This window comes from Procambarus clarkii, chromosome 48 (assembly GCF_040958095.1).
Source record: "Procambarus clarkii isolate CNS0578487 chromosome 48, FALCON_Pclarkii_2.0, whole genome shotgun sequence".
Classification (NCBI taxonomy): Eukaryota; Metazoa; Arthropoda; class Malacostraca; order Decapoda; family Cambaridae; genus Procambarus; species Procambarus clarkii.
This window is the reverse complement of record NC_091197.1, coordinates 2,151,744-2,165,906: the sequence shown is the minus strand read 5'-3', so window position 1 is coordinate 2,165,906 and position 14,163 is coordinate 2,151,744. Positions and strand designations below refer to the sequence as shown.

General features: G+C 43.5%; 3 protein-coding genes across 3 annotated transcripts; all 3 read right to left on the bottom strand.

Moving 5' to 3' along the window:
• Positions 1–7,329: 7,329 nt before the first annotated feature.
• LOC138350941 (sperm acrosomal protein FSA-ACR.1-like) lies at positions 7,330–9,319 on the bottom strand. The gene is made up of 3 exons (XM_069302398.1): positions 9,227–9,319; positions 8,961–9,134; positions 7,330–7,467 (listed from the first exon to the last, which is right to left on the bottom strand). The coding sequence occupies exons 1-3, from the start codon at positions 9,317–9,319 to the stop codon at positions 7,330–7,332; spliced, it is 405 nt and encodes a 134-aa protein (XP_069158499.1).
• A 437-nt stretch (positions 9,320–9,756) lies between these two features.
• Positions 9,757–11,401, bottom strand: LOC138350940 (sperm acrosomal protein FSA-ACR.1-like). Its single transcript, XM_069302396.1, has 3 exons — positions 11,249–11,401; positions 10,395–10,624; positions 9,757–9,967 (listed from the first exon to the last, which is right to left on the bottom strand). The coding sequence occupies exons 1-3, from the start codon at positions 11,399–11,401 to the stop codon at positions 9,757–9,759; spliced, it is 594 nt and encodes a 197-aa protein (XP_069158497.1).
• A 567-nt stretch (positions 11,402–11,968) lies between these two features.
• LOC138350939 (sperm acrosomal protein FSA-ACR.1-like) lies at positions 11,969–13,892 on the bottom strand. Its single transcript, XM_069302395.1, has 4 exons — positions 13,800–13,892; positions 13,264–13,377; positions 13,022–13,171; positions 11,969–12,076 (listed from the first exon to the last, which is right to left on the bottom strand). The coding sequence occupies exons 1-4, from the start codon at positions 13,890–13,892 to the stop codon at positions 11,969–11,971; spliced, it is 465 nt and encodes a 154-aa protein (XP_069158496.1).
• Between the last annotated feature and the right edge of the window lie 271 nt (positions 13,893–14,163).

Here is a 14,163-nt window from a genome sequence, read left to right as displayed (position 1 = left end):
TCTCAGCTATAACTTGTGTACCCAGCACCATCTCAGCTATCACTTGTACCCTGCACCATCTCAGCTATATCTTGTGTACCCTGCACCATCTCAGCTATAATTTGTACCCTGCACAATGTAGGCTATACCTTGTGTACCTTGCAACATCTCAGCTATAACTTGCTCCCTGCACCATCTCAGCTATAACTTGTACCCTGCACCATCTCAGCTATATCTTGTGTACCCTGCACCATCTCAGCTTTAACTTGTACCCTGCACCATTTCAGCTATAACTTGTGTTCCCTGCACCATCTCAGCTATATATTGTGTATCCTGCACCATCTCAGATATAACTTGTGTACCCTGCAACATCTCTGCTATAACTTGTACCCTGCACCATCTCAGCTATAACTTGTGTACAATGCACAATCTCAGCTATAACTTGTACCCTGCACCATCTCAGCTATATCTCGTGTACCATGCACCATCTCAGCTATAACTTGTGTACCCTGTAGCATCTCAGCTATAACTTCTGTATCCTACACTATTTCAGCTATAACTACTGTACCCTGCACCATTTCAGCTATACCTAGTGTACCCTGCACCATTTCAGCTATAACTTATGTACCCTGCACCATATGAGCTATAACTTGAACCCTGCACCATCTCAGCTATATCTTGTGTACCCTGCACTATCTCAGCTATATCTTGTATAACCTGCACCATCTCAGCTATAAATTGCACCCTGCACCATTTCAGCTATAACTTGTGTACCCTGCACATTCTCAGCTATATCTTGTGCACCCTGCAACATTTCAGCTATACCTTGTGTACCCTGCACCATCTCAGCTATAACTTGTGTACCCTGCACCATCTCAGCTATATCTTGTGCACTCTGCACCATCTCAGCTATAACTTGTACCCTGCACCATCTCAGCTGTATCTTGTGTACCCTGCAATATCTCAACTATGTCTTGTGTACCCTGCACCATCTCAGCTATATCTTGTGTACCCTGCACCATCTCAGCTATAACTTGAACCCTTCACTATCTCAGCTATAAATACTGTACCTTGCACCATCCCAGCTATAACTAGTGTACCCTACACCAACTCAGCTATAACTAGTGTACTCTGCAGCATCTCAGCTATAACTAGTGCACCCTCCACCATCTCAGCTATAGCTTGTGTACCCGACACTATCTCAGCTATAACTTGTGTACCTTGCACCATCTCAGCTATAACTTGTGTACCCTGCATCATCTCAGCTATAACTTATATTCCCTGCACCTTCTCAGCTATATCTTGTGTATCCTGCACCATCTCAGATATAACTTGTGTACCCTGCAACATATCAACTATAACTTGTACACTGCACCATCACAGCTATAATTTGTATACCCTGCACAATCTCAGCTATAACTTGAACCCTTCACTATCTCAGCTATAATTAGTGTACCTTGCACCATCTCAGCTATACCTAGTGTATCCTACACCAACTCAGCTATAACTAGTGTACTCTGCAGCATCTCAGCTATAACTAGTGCCCCCTGCACCATCTCAGCTATAACTTGTGTACCCGACACCATCTCAGCTATAACTTGTGTACCCTGCACCATCTCAGCTATAACTTGTGTACCCTTTATCATCTCAGCTATAACTTGTGTTCCCTGCACCTTCTCAGCTATATCTTGTGTATCCTGCACCATCTCAGATATAACTTGTGTACCCTGCAACATATCAACTATAACTTGTACACTGCACCAACATAGCTATAATTTATATACCCTGCACAATCTCAGCTATAACTTGTACCCTGCACCATCTCAGCTATAACTTGTACCCTGCACCATCTCAGCTATATCTTGTGTACCCTGCACCATCTCAGCTATGTCTTGTCTACCCTGCACCATTTAAGCTATAACTTGTACCCTGCATCATCTCAGCTATAACTAGTGTACCCTGCATAATCTCAGCTATAACTAGTGTACCCTACACCATCTCAGCTATAACAAGTGTACCCTGCAGCATCTCAGCTATAACTAGTGTACCCTGCATCATCTCAGCTATAACTAGTGTACCCTGCATAGTCTCAGCTTTAACTTATGTACCCTGTATCATCTCAGCTATAACATGTGTATCCTGCGCCATTTCAGCTATAACTTGTGTACCCTGCACCATCTCAGCTATATCTTGTGTACCCTGCACCATTTCAGCTATAACTTGTGTACCCTGCAACGTTTCAGCTATAACTTGTGTACACTGCACCATCTCAGCTATTTCTTGTGTACCCTGCACCATCTCAGCTATAAGTTGTATCCTGCACCATCTCAGCTATATATTGTGTACCCTGCACCATCTCAGCTATGTCTTGTGTGCCTTCACCATCTCATCTATATCTTGTGTACCCTGCACCATCTCAGCTAGAACTAGTGTACCCTACACCATCTCAGCTAAAACTACTGTACTCTGCAGCATCTCAGCTATAACTGGTGTACCCGGCACCATCTCAGCTATAACTTGTGTACCCTACACCATCTCAGTTATAACTTGTGTACCCTGTAGCATCTCAGCTATAATTTGTGAACCCTACCCTATCTCAGCTATAACTTGTGTACCCTACACCATCTCAGCTATAATTTGTGAACCCTACCCCATCTCAGCTATAACTTGTGTACCCTACACCATCTCAGCTATAACTTGTGTACCCTGCAGCATCTCAGCTATAACTGGTGTACCCTGCACAATCTCAGCTTTAACTTGTGTACCCTACACCATCTCAGCTATAATTTGTGTACCCTGCATCATCTCATCTCTAACTTGTGTACCCTGCACCATCTCAGCTATAACTTGTGTACCCCACACCATCTCAGCTATAACTTGTGTACCCTGTAGCATCTCAGCTATAATTTGTGAACCCTACACCATCTCCTTACCTTGAGGTTACCTTGAGGTGCTTCCGGGGCTTAGCGTCCCCGCGGCCCGGTCGTCGACCAGGCCTCCTGGTTGCCGGACTGATCAACCAGGCTGTTGGACGTGGCTGCTCGCAGCCTGACGTATGAGTCACAGCCTGGTTGATCAGGTATCCTTTGGAGGTGTTTATCCAGTTCTCTCTTGAACACTGTGAGGGGTCGGCCAGTTATGTCCCTTATGTGTAGTGGAAGCGTGTTGAACAGTCTCGGGCCTCTGATGTTGATAGAGTTCTCTCTCAGAGTACCTGTTGCACCTCTGCTTTTCAACGGGGGTATTCTGCACATCCTGCCATGTTTTCTGGTCTCATATGATGTTATTTCTGTGTGCAGGTTTGGGACCAGCCCCTCTAATATTTTCCACGTGTAAATTATTATGTACCTCTCCCGCCTGCGGTCAAGGGAGTACAGTTTTAGGCTCTTTAGTCGGTCCCAATAGTGTAGATTTTTTACTGAGTGGATTCTAGCAGTAAAGAGCCTCCGCACGCTCTCCAGGTCAGCAATTTCTCCAGCTTTGAAAGGGACTGTCATTGTGCAGCAGTATTCCACTCTAGAGAGCACAAGTGTTTTGAAAAGTATCATCATCGGTATAGCATCTCTAGTGTGAAAAGTTCTTGTTATCCAACCTGTCATTTTTCTTGCAATTGTGACGGCTACTTTATTGTGTTCTTTAAAGGTAAGGTCTTCCGACATGAGTACACCCAGATCCTTTACATTGCCTTTTCGTTCTATGTTATGATTTGCCTGAGTTTTGTACGTGGTTTGCGTTTTTATATTTTCATTTTTTCCATAGCGCATGAGCTGGAACTTATCTTCGTTAAACACCATATTATTTTCTGTAGCCCATAGAAAGACCTGATCTACATCTGACTGGAGGTTTGCCGTGTCCTCTATGTTGCCTACTCTCATGAAGATCCTAGTGTCATCTGCAAAGGATGATACAGTGCTATAGGTTGTGTTCTTGTCTATGTCCGATATGAGGATGAGAAAAAGTACTGGAGCAAGCACAGTACCCTGGGGGACTGAGCTCTTCACGGTTGATGGGCTGGATTTTATTTTGTTGACTATTACACATTGGGTTCTGTTGGTCAGGAAATTGTAGATCCATCTGCCTATTTTTCCGGTAATTCCTTTTGAACGCATTTTATGTGCAATAACACCATGGTCACATTTATCAAAAGCTTTTGCGAAATCTGTGTAAATTACATCAGCGTTTTGTTTTTCTTTCATAGCATCTAATGCCATATCATAGTGGTCCAGCAACTGCGACAGGCAAGAGACCACGTTCTGTTCTGAAACCACGTTGTCCGGGGTTATGGAGATGCTGTGATTCCATGTATTTTGTGATCTTACTTCTTAGCACTCTCTCAAAATTTTTTATGATGTGCGATGTTAGAGTTATCGGTCTGTAATTTTTTGCCTCTGCCTTATTTCCTCCTTTATGAAGTGGTGCTATCTCTGCTGTTTTTAGTATATCAGGAATAACGCCAGTATCTAGGCTTTGTCTCCACAGAATGTGGAGGGCCTGCGATAGTGGTTTTTTACAGTTCTTTATGAATATGGAGTTCCAAGAATCCGGGCCTGGTGCAGAGTGCATAGGCATACTGTTTATGGCTTCTTCAAAATCCAGTGGGGATAGGGTGACGTCTGATATATACCTGGTACCTGGTTGATGGGGTTCTGGGAGTTCTTCTACTCCCCAAGCCCGGCCCGAGGCCAGGCTCGACTTGTGAGAGTTTGGTCCACCAGGCTGTTGCTTAGAGCGGCCCGCAGGCCCACATACCCACCACAGCCCGGTTGGTCCGGCACTCCTTGGAGGAATAAATCTAGTTTCCTCTTGAAAATGTCCACGGTTGTTCCGGCAATATTTCTTATGCTTGCTGGGAGGACGTTGAACAACCGCGGACCTCTGATGTTTATACAGTGTTCTCTGATTGTGCCTATGGCACCTCTGCTCTTCATTGGTTCTATTCTACATTTTCTTCCATGTCGTTCACTCTAGTACGTTGTTATTTTACTTTGTAGATTTGGTACTTGGCCCTCCAGTATCTTCCAGGTGTATATTATTTGATATCTCTCTCGTCTTCTTTCTAGTGAGTACATTTGGAGGGCTTTGAGACGATCCCAATAATTTAGGTGATTTATGATTTGATGTTGGTATCATATCAATGAAAAATTCATTTGGGTTATCAATCTTTAGTGTGTTTAATGGCTCGCTGAAAACAGAGTCGTACTGCTTCCTCAGTAGCTCGCTCATTTCTTTGTTGTCATCGGTGAAAGTTCCATCTCCCTTTCGCAGGGGCCCGATACTAGATGTGGTTTTTGATCTTGATTTTGCATAGGAGAAAAAATATTTCGGATTTCTCTCTATTTCACTGATGACCTTTTGCTCTCTTTGCCTCTCCTGGGTTTTGTATGATTCTTGTAGCTTCCGTTCAATTCTTTATATTTCTCTACCTAACCTTCTTCGCCGTTCTTGAGATAGGGTGCGACTCTCAAGTTGTTCCGCGTTTCGTATTCTTCGCCTATATAGCGAACGACGTTCCCGTTCCAATCTGCATCTCTTCCTCTTTTTTCTTAGAGGTATGCGGTTTGAACATATTTCTAATTTCTAGTGCTACTGAGCTTATTTTTTCCAGGCACTGGTTCAGGTTTGCACTTTCTAGCTATTCTTCCCAGTTTATTTCTGTGAAGTCCTGGTTTATTTGCTCCCAGTTTATCTGTTTATTATTGAAGTTGAATTTGCTGAAATCTCCTCCACCGGGAATCTGGACTGGTTTTGAAGGTCTACTCCCATGGTTGTCATAATTCAATTAAGTTTTGATCTGAGTAACAGGTAGTTGTAATCATTATGTTCCTGATCAATTCATCATTATTAGTGAAAATGAGGTCCAGCGTGTTCTCCGTCCTAGTTGGTTCTACTATTTGCTGGTTTAAGGCAAACCTGTCGCACATCCGCAGCAGGTCATTTGCATGTGCCTGTTCATTTAGGCTACTTCCTGGTATTCTTTCTGATATTACTGTATTAGCCAGGTGCTTCTATTTCAGGTGCCGTAAGTTGAAGTCCCCAAGCAGGATGATGTTTGGTGCTGGATTTGTGAGGTTTTCCAAGCAGTGTTCTATTTTCATTAGTTGGTATTTAAACTGCTGAGGGTTTGCCTCCAGTAACTTATATACATGGACAATAACTACTTTTAAAATCTCTATTTTGATCACCATCGCAGCTATAACTTGTGTACCCTGCACTATCTCAGCTATAACTAGTGTACCCTGCACCATCACAGCTATAACTAGTAAACTCTGCACTATCTCAGCTATAACTAATGTACCCTGCACCATCTCAACTATAACTTCTGTGTCCTGCACCATTTCAGCTATAACTTGTGTACCCTGCACCATCTCAGCTATAACATGTGTACCCTATTTTATCTCAGCTGTAACTTGTGTCCCCTGCACCATCTCAGCTATAACATGTGTACCCTATTTTATCTCAGCTATAACTTGTGTCCCCTGCACCATCTCAGCTATAACTTATGTACCCTGCACCATCTCAGCTATATCTTGTGTACCCTGCACCATCTAAGCTATAACTTGTGTACCCTGCACCATCTCAGCTATAACTTATGTACACTGCACCATCTCAGCTATAACTTATGAACCCAACACCATCTCAGCTATAAATTGTGTACCTTGCACCATCTCAGCTATAACTTATGTACCCTGCTCCATCTCAGCTATAACTTATGTACCCTGCACCATCTCAGCTATAACTTGTGTACCCTGCACCATCTCAGCTATAACTTGTACCCTGCACCATCTCAGCTGTAACTTGTGTACCCTGCACCATCTCAGCTATAACTTGTGTACCTTGCACACTCTCAGCTATATCTTGTGCACCCTGCACCATCTCAGCTATACCTTGTACCCTGCACCATCTCAGCTATATCTTGTGTACCCTGCATTATCTCAGCTATGTCTTGTGTACCCTGAACCATCTCAGCTATATCTTGTGTACCCTGCACCATCTCAGTTATAACATGAACCTTGCACTATCTCAGCTATAAATAGTGTACCCTGTACCATCTCAGCTATAACTAGTGTACCCTACACCAACTCAGCTATAACTAGTGTACCCTGCAGCATCTCAGCTATAACTAGTGAACCCTGCACCATCTCAGCTATAACTTGTGTACCCGACACCATCTCAGCTATAACTTGTGTACCCTGCACCATCTCAGCTATACCTTGTGTTCCCTGCACCTTCTCATCTATATCTTGTGTATCCTGCACCATCTCAGATATAACTTGTGTACACTGCAACATCTCAGCTATAACTTGTGTACCCTGCACCATCTCAGTTATAAATTGTGTACCATGCACAATCTCAGCTATAACTTGTACCCTGCACCATCTCAGCTATATCTTGTATACCATGCACCATCTCAGCCATAACTAGTGTACCCTGCACCATCTCAGCTATATCTTGTGTATCCTGCACCATTTCAGCTATAACTTGTGTACCCTGCACCATCTCAATTACAACTAGTGTACCCTACACCAACTCAGCTATAACTAGTGTACCCTGAAGCATCTCAGCTATAACTAGTGTACCCTGCATCATCTCAGCTATAACTTGTCTAACCTACACCATCTCAGCTATAACAATGTGTACCCTGCACCATCTCAGCTATTACTTGCATACCCTTCACCATCTCACCTATAAATTGTGTACCCTACACCATCTCAGTTATAAATTGTGTACCCTGCACCATCTCAGCTATAACTTATGTTCCCTGTAGCATCTCAGCTTTAACTTATGTACCCTGTATCATCTAAGCTATAACATGTGTACCCTGTACCATCTCAGCTATAACTTGTGTACCCTGCACCATCTCAGCCACAACTTGTGTACCCTGCACAATCTCAGCGATAACTTGTACCCTCCCACCAACTCAGCTATATCTTGTAAACCATTCACCATCTCAGCTGGAACTTGTACCCTGCACCATCTCAGCTATATCTTGTGTACCCTGCACCATCTCAGCTATGTCTTGTTTACCTTGCACCATCTCAGCTATATCTTGTGTACCCTGCACCATCTCAACTATAACTTGTACCCTGCACAATCTTAGCTATCACAAGTGTATCCTGCACCATCTCAGCTATAACTAGTGTACCCTGCACTATCTCAGCTATAACTTGTGTACCCTACACCATCTCAGCTAAAACCTGTGTACCCTGCACCATCTCAGCTATAACTTGTGTACCCTGCATCATCTAAGCTATAACTTGTGTACCCTACACCATCTCAGCTATAACTTGTGTTACCTGTAGCTTCTCAGCTATAACTTCTGTACCCTACACTATCTCAGCTATAACTAGTGTACCCTGCACCATTTCAGCTATAACTAGTGTACCCTGCACTATCTCAGCTATAACTTGAGTGCCCTGCACCATTTCAGCTATAACTTGTGTACCCTGCACCATATGAGCTATAACTTGTAACCTGCACCATCTCAGCTATATCTTGTGTACCCTGCACTATCTCAGCTATATCCTGTTTAACCTGCACCATCTCAGCTATAAATTGTACCCTGCGCTATTTCAGCTATAACTTGTGTGCCCTGCACCATCTCAGCTATATCTTGTGCACCTGCAACATTTCAGCTATAACTTGTGTACCCTGCACCATCTTAGCTATAAGTTGTGTACCCTGCACCATCTCAGCTATATCTTGTGCACCCTGTACCATCTCAGCTATAACTTTTACCCTGCACCATCTCAGCTGTATCTTGTGTACCCTGCATTATCTCAGCTATGTCTTGTGTACTCTGCACCATCTCAGCTATATCTTGTGTACCCTGCACCATCTCAGTTATAACTTGAACCCTTCACTATCTCAGGTATAAATAGTGTACCTTGCACCATCTCAGCTATAACTAGTGTACCCTACACCAACTCAGCTATAACTAGTGTACTCTGCAGCATCTCAGCTATAACTAGTGCCCCCTGCACCATCTCAGCTATAACTTGTGTACCCTGCACCATCTCAGCTATATCTTGTGTATCCTGCACCATCTCAGCTATACCTTGTGTACCCTGTATCATCTCAGCTATAACTTGTGTTCCCTGCACCTTCTCAGCTATATCTTGTGTATCCTGCACCATCTCAGATATAACTTGTGTACCCTGCAACATATCAAGTATAACTTGTACACTGCACCATCATAGCTATAATTTATATACCCTGCACAATCTCAGCTATAACTTGTACCCTGCACCATCTCAGCTATATCTTGTGTACTCTGCACCATCTCAGCTATGTCTTGTGTACCCTGCACCATCTCAACTATATCTTGTCTACCCTGCACCATTTCAGCTATAACTTGTACCCTGCATCATCTCAGCTATAACTAGTGTACCCTGCATAATCTCAGCTATAACTAGTGTACCCTACACCATCTCAGCTATAACTAGTGTACCCTGCAGCATCTCAGCTATAACTAGTGTACCCTGCACCATCTCAGCTATAACTAGTGTAGCCTGCATAATCTCAGCTTTAACTTATGTACCCTGTATCAACTCAGCTATAACATGTGTATCCTGCACCATTTCAGCTGTAACTTGTGTACCCTGCACCATCTCAGCTATATCTTGTGTACCCTGCACCATTTCAGCTATAACTTTTGTACCCTGCAACATTTCAGCTATAACTTGTGTACACTGCACCATCTCAGCTATTTCTTGTGTACCCTGCACCATCTCAGCTATAACTCGTGTACCCTGCAACATCTCAGCTATAATTTGCACCCTACTCCATCTCAGCTATAACTTGTGTACCCTGCACCATCTCAGCTAAAACTAGTGTACCCTGCACTATCTCAGCTATAACTAGTGTACCCTGCACCATCTCAGCTATAACTTGTGTACCATGCACCATCTCAACTATAACTTGTGTACCTTGCACAATCTCAGCTATATCTTGTGCACCCTGCACCATCTCAGCTATAAACTTGTGTACCCTGCACCATCTCAGCTATATCTTGTGTAACCTGCACCATCTCAGCTATAAACTTGTGTACCCTGCACCATCTCAGCTATATCTTATGCACCCTTCACCATTTCACCTATACCTTGTGAACCCTGCACCATCTCAGCTATAACTTGTGTACCATGCACCATCTCAACTATAACTTGTGTACCTTGCACAATCTCAGCTATATCTTATGCACCCTGCACCATCTCAGCTATAACTTGTACCCTGCACCATCTCAGCTATATCTTGTGTACCCTGCATTATCTCAGCTATGTCTTGTGTACCCTGAACCATCTCAGCTATATCTTGTGTACCCTGCACTATCTCAGTTATAACTTGAACCTTGCACTATCTCAGCTATAAATACTGTACCCTGCACCATCTCAGCTATAACTAGTGTACCCTACACCAACTCAGCTATAACTAGTGTACCCTGCAGCATCTCAGCTATAACTAGTGAACCCTGCACCATCTCAGCTATAACTTGTGTACCCGACACCATCTCAGCTATAACTTGTGTACCCTGCACCATCTCAGCTATACCTTGTGTTCCCTGCACCTTCTCATCTATATCTTGTGTATCCTGCACCATCTCAGATATAACTTGTGTACACTCAACAATCTCAGCTATAACTTGTGTACCCTGCTCCATCTCAGTTATAAATTGTGTACCCTGCACAATCTCAGCTAGAACTTGTAATCTGCACCATCTCAGCTATATCTTGTATACCATGCACCATTTCAGCCATAACTAGTGTACCCTACACCAACTCAGCTATAACTAGTGTACCCTCCAGCATCTCAGCTATAACTTGTGTACCCTGCACCATCTCAGCTATAACTTGTATACCCAGCACAATCTCAGCTATAACATGTACCCTGCACTATCTCAGCTATAAATAGTATACCCTGCACCATCTCAGCTATAACCTGTCTACCCTACACCATCTCAGCTATAACTTGTCTACCCTACACCATCACAGCTTTAACTTATGTACCCTGTATCATCTCAGCTATAACATGTGTACACTGCACAATCTCAGCTATAACTTGTGTTCCCTGCAACATCTCAGCTATAACTTGTGCCCTGCACCATCTCAGCTATAACTTCTGTACCCTGCAACATCTCAGGTATAACTTGCACCCTGCACCATCTCAGCTATAACTTGTACCCTGCACCATCTCAGCTATATCTTGTGTATCCTGCACCATTTCAGCTATAACTTGTGTACCCTGCACCATCTCAGCTATAACTTGTACCCTGCACCATTTCAGCTATAACTTGTGTACCCTGCAACATCTCAGCTATATCGTGTGCACCCTGCACCATTTCAGCTATAAATTGTGTACCCTGCACCATCTCAGTTATAACTTGTGTACATTGTACCATCTCAGTTATATCTTGTGAACCCTGCACCATCTCTGCTATAACTTGTACCCTGCACCATCTCAGCTATGTCTTGTGTACCCTGCACCATCTCAACTATGTCTTCTGTATCCTGCACCATCTCAGCTATAAATAGTGTACCCTGCACCATCTCAGTTATAACTAGTGTACCCTACACCAACTCAGCTATAACTAGTGTACCCTGCAGCATCTCAGCTATATCTAGTGTACCCTGCATCATCTCAGCTATAACTTATCTAACCTACACTATCTCAGCTATAACTTGTGTACCCTGCACCATCTCAGCTATTACTTGCGTACCCTGCACCATCTCAGCTATAACTTGTGTACCCTACACCATCTCAGTTATAAATTGTGTACCCTGCACCATCTCAGCTATAACTTATGTTCCCTGTAGCATCTCAGCTTTAACCTATGTACCCTGTATCATCTAAGCTATAACATGTGTACACTGTACCATCTCAGCTATATTTTGTGTACCCTGCACCATCTCAGCCATAACTTGTGTACCCTGCACAATCTCAGCGATAACTTGTACCCTCCACCAACTCAGCTATATCTTGTGTACCATGCACCATCTCAGCTGTAACTTGTACCCTGCACCATCTCAGCTATATCTTGTGTACCCTGCACCATCTCAGCTATGTCTTGTTTACCTTGCACCATCTCAGCTACATCTTGTGTACCCTGCAAAATCTCAACTATAACTTGTACCCTGCACAATCTCAGCTATCACAAGTGTACCCTGCACCTTCTCAGCTATAACTAGTGTACCCTGCACCATCTCAGCTATAACTTGTGTACCCTACACCATCTCAGCTAAAACTTGTGTACCCTGCACCATCTCAGCTATATATTGTGTACCCTGCATCATCTAAGCTATAACTTGTGTACCCTTCACCATCTCAGCTATAACTTGTGTACCCTGTAGCATCTCAGCTATAACTTCTGTACCCTACACTATCTCAGCTATAACTAGTGTACCCTGCACCATTTCAGCTATAACTAGTGTACCCTGCACTATCTCAGCTATGACTTGAGTGCCCTGCACCATTTCAGCTATAACTTGTGTACCCTGCACCATATGAGCTATAACTAGCAACCTGCACCATCTCAGCTATATCTTGTGTACCCTGCACTATCTCAGCTATATCTTGTGTAACCTGCACCTTCTCAGCTATAAATTGTACCCTGCGCCATTTCAGCTATAACTTGTGTGCCCTGCACCATCTCAGCTATATCTTGTGCACCTGCAACATTTCAGCTACAACTTGTGTACCCTGCACCTTCTTAGCTATAAGTTGTGTACCCTGCACCATCTCAGCTATATATTGTGCACCTGCACCATCTCAGCTATAACTTTTACCCCGCACCATCTCAGCTGTATCTTGTGTACCCTGCATTATCTCAGCTGTCTTGTGTACCCTGTACCATCTCAGCTATATCTTGTGTACCCTGCACCATCTCAGTTATAACTTGAACCCTTCACTATCTCAGCTATAAATAGTGTACCTTGCACCATCTCAGCTAAAACTAGTGTACCCTACACCAACTCAGCTATAACTAGTGTACTCTGCAGCATCTCAGCTATAACTAGTGCCCCCTGCACCATCTCAGCTATAACTTGTGTACCGACACTATCTCAGCTATAACTTGTGTACCCTGCACCATCTCAGCTATAACTTGTGTACCCTGTATCATCTCAGCTATAACTTGTGTTCCCTGCACCTTCTCAGCTATATCTTGTGTATCCTGCACCATCTCAGATATAACATGTGTACCCTGCAACATATCAACTATAACTTATACACTGCACCATCATAGCTATAATTTATATACCCTGCACAATCTCAGCTATAACTTATACCCTGCACCATCTCAGCTATATCTTGTGTACCCTGCACCATCTCAGCTATATCTTGTGTACCCTGCACCATCTCAGCTATGTCTTGTGTACCCTGCACCATCTCAACTATATCTTGTCTACCCTGCACCATTTAAGCTATAACTTGTACCCTGCATCATCTCAGCTATAACTAGTGTACCCTGCATAATCTCAGCTATAACTAGTGTACCCTACACCATCTCAGCTATAACTAGTGTACCCTGCAGCATCTCAGCTATAACTAGTGTACCCTGCACCATCTCAGCTATACCTAGTGTACCCTGCATAGTTTCAGCTTTAACTTATGTACCCAGTATCATCTCAGCTATAACATGTGTATCCTGCACCATTTTAGCTATAACTTGTGTACCCTGCACCATCTCAGCTATATCTTGTGTACCCTACACCATTTCAGCTATAACTTGTGTACCCTGCAACATTTCAGCTATAACTTGTGTACACTGCACCATCTCAGCTATTTCTTGTGTACCCTGCACCATCTCAGGTATAACTTGTATCCTGCACCATCTCAGCTATATCTTGTGTACCCTTCACCATCTCAGCTATGTCTTGTGTGCCCTGCACCATCTCATCTATATCTTGTGTACCCTGCACCATCTCAGCTATAACTTGTACCCTGCACCATCTCATCTATAACTAGTGTACCCTGCACCATCTCAGCTAAAACTAGTGTACCCTACACCATCTCAGCTAAAACTACTGTACCCTGCAGTATCTCAGCTATAACTGGTGTACCCGGCACCATCTCAGCTATAACTTGTGTACCCTACACCATCTCAGTTATAACTTGTGTAACCTGTAGCATCTCAGCTATAATTTGTGAACCCTACCCCATCTCAGCTATAACTTGTGTACCCTACACCATCTC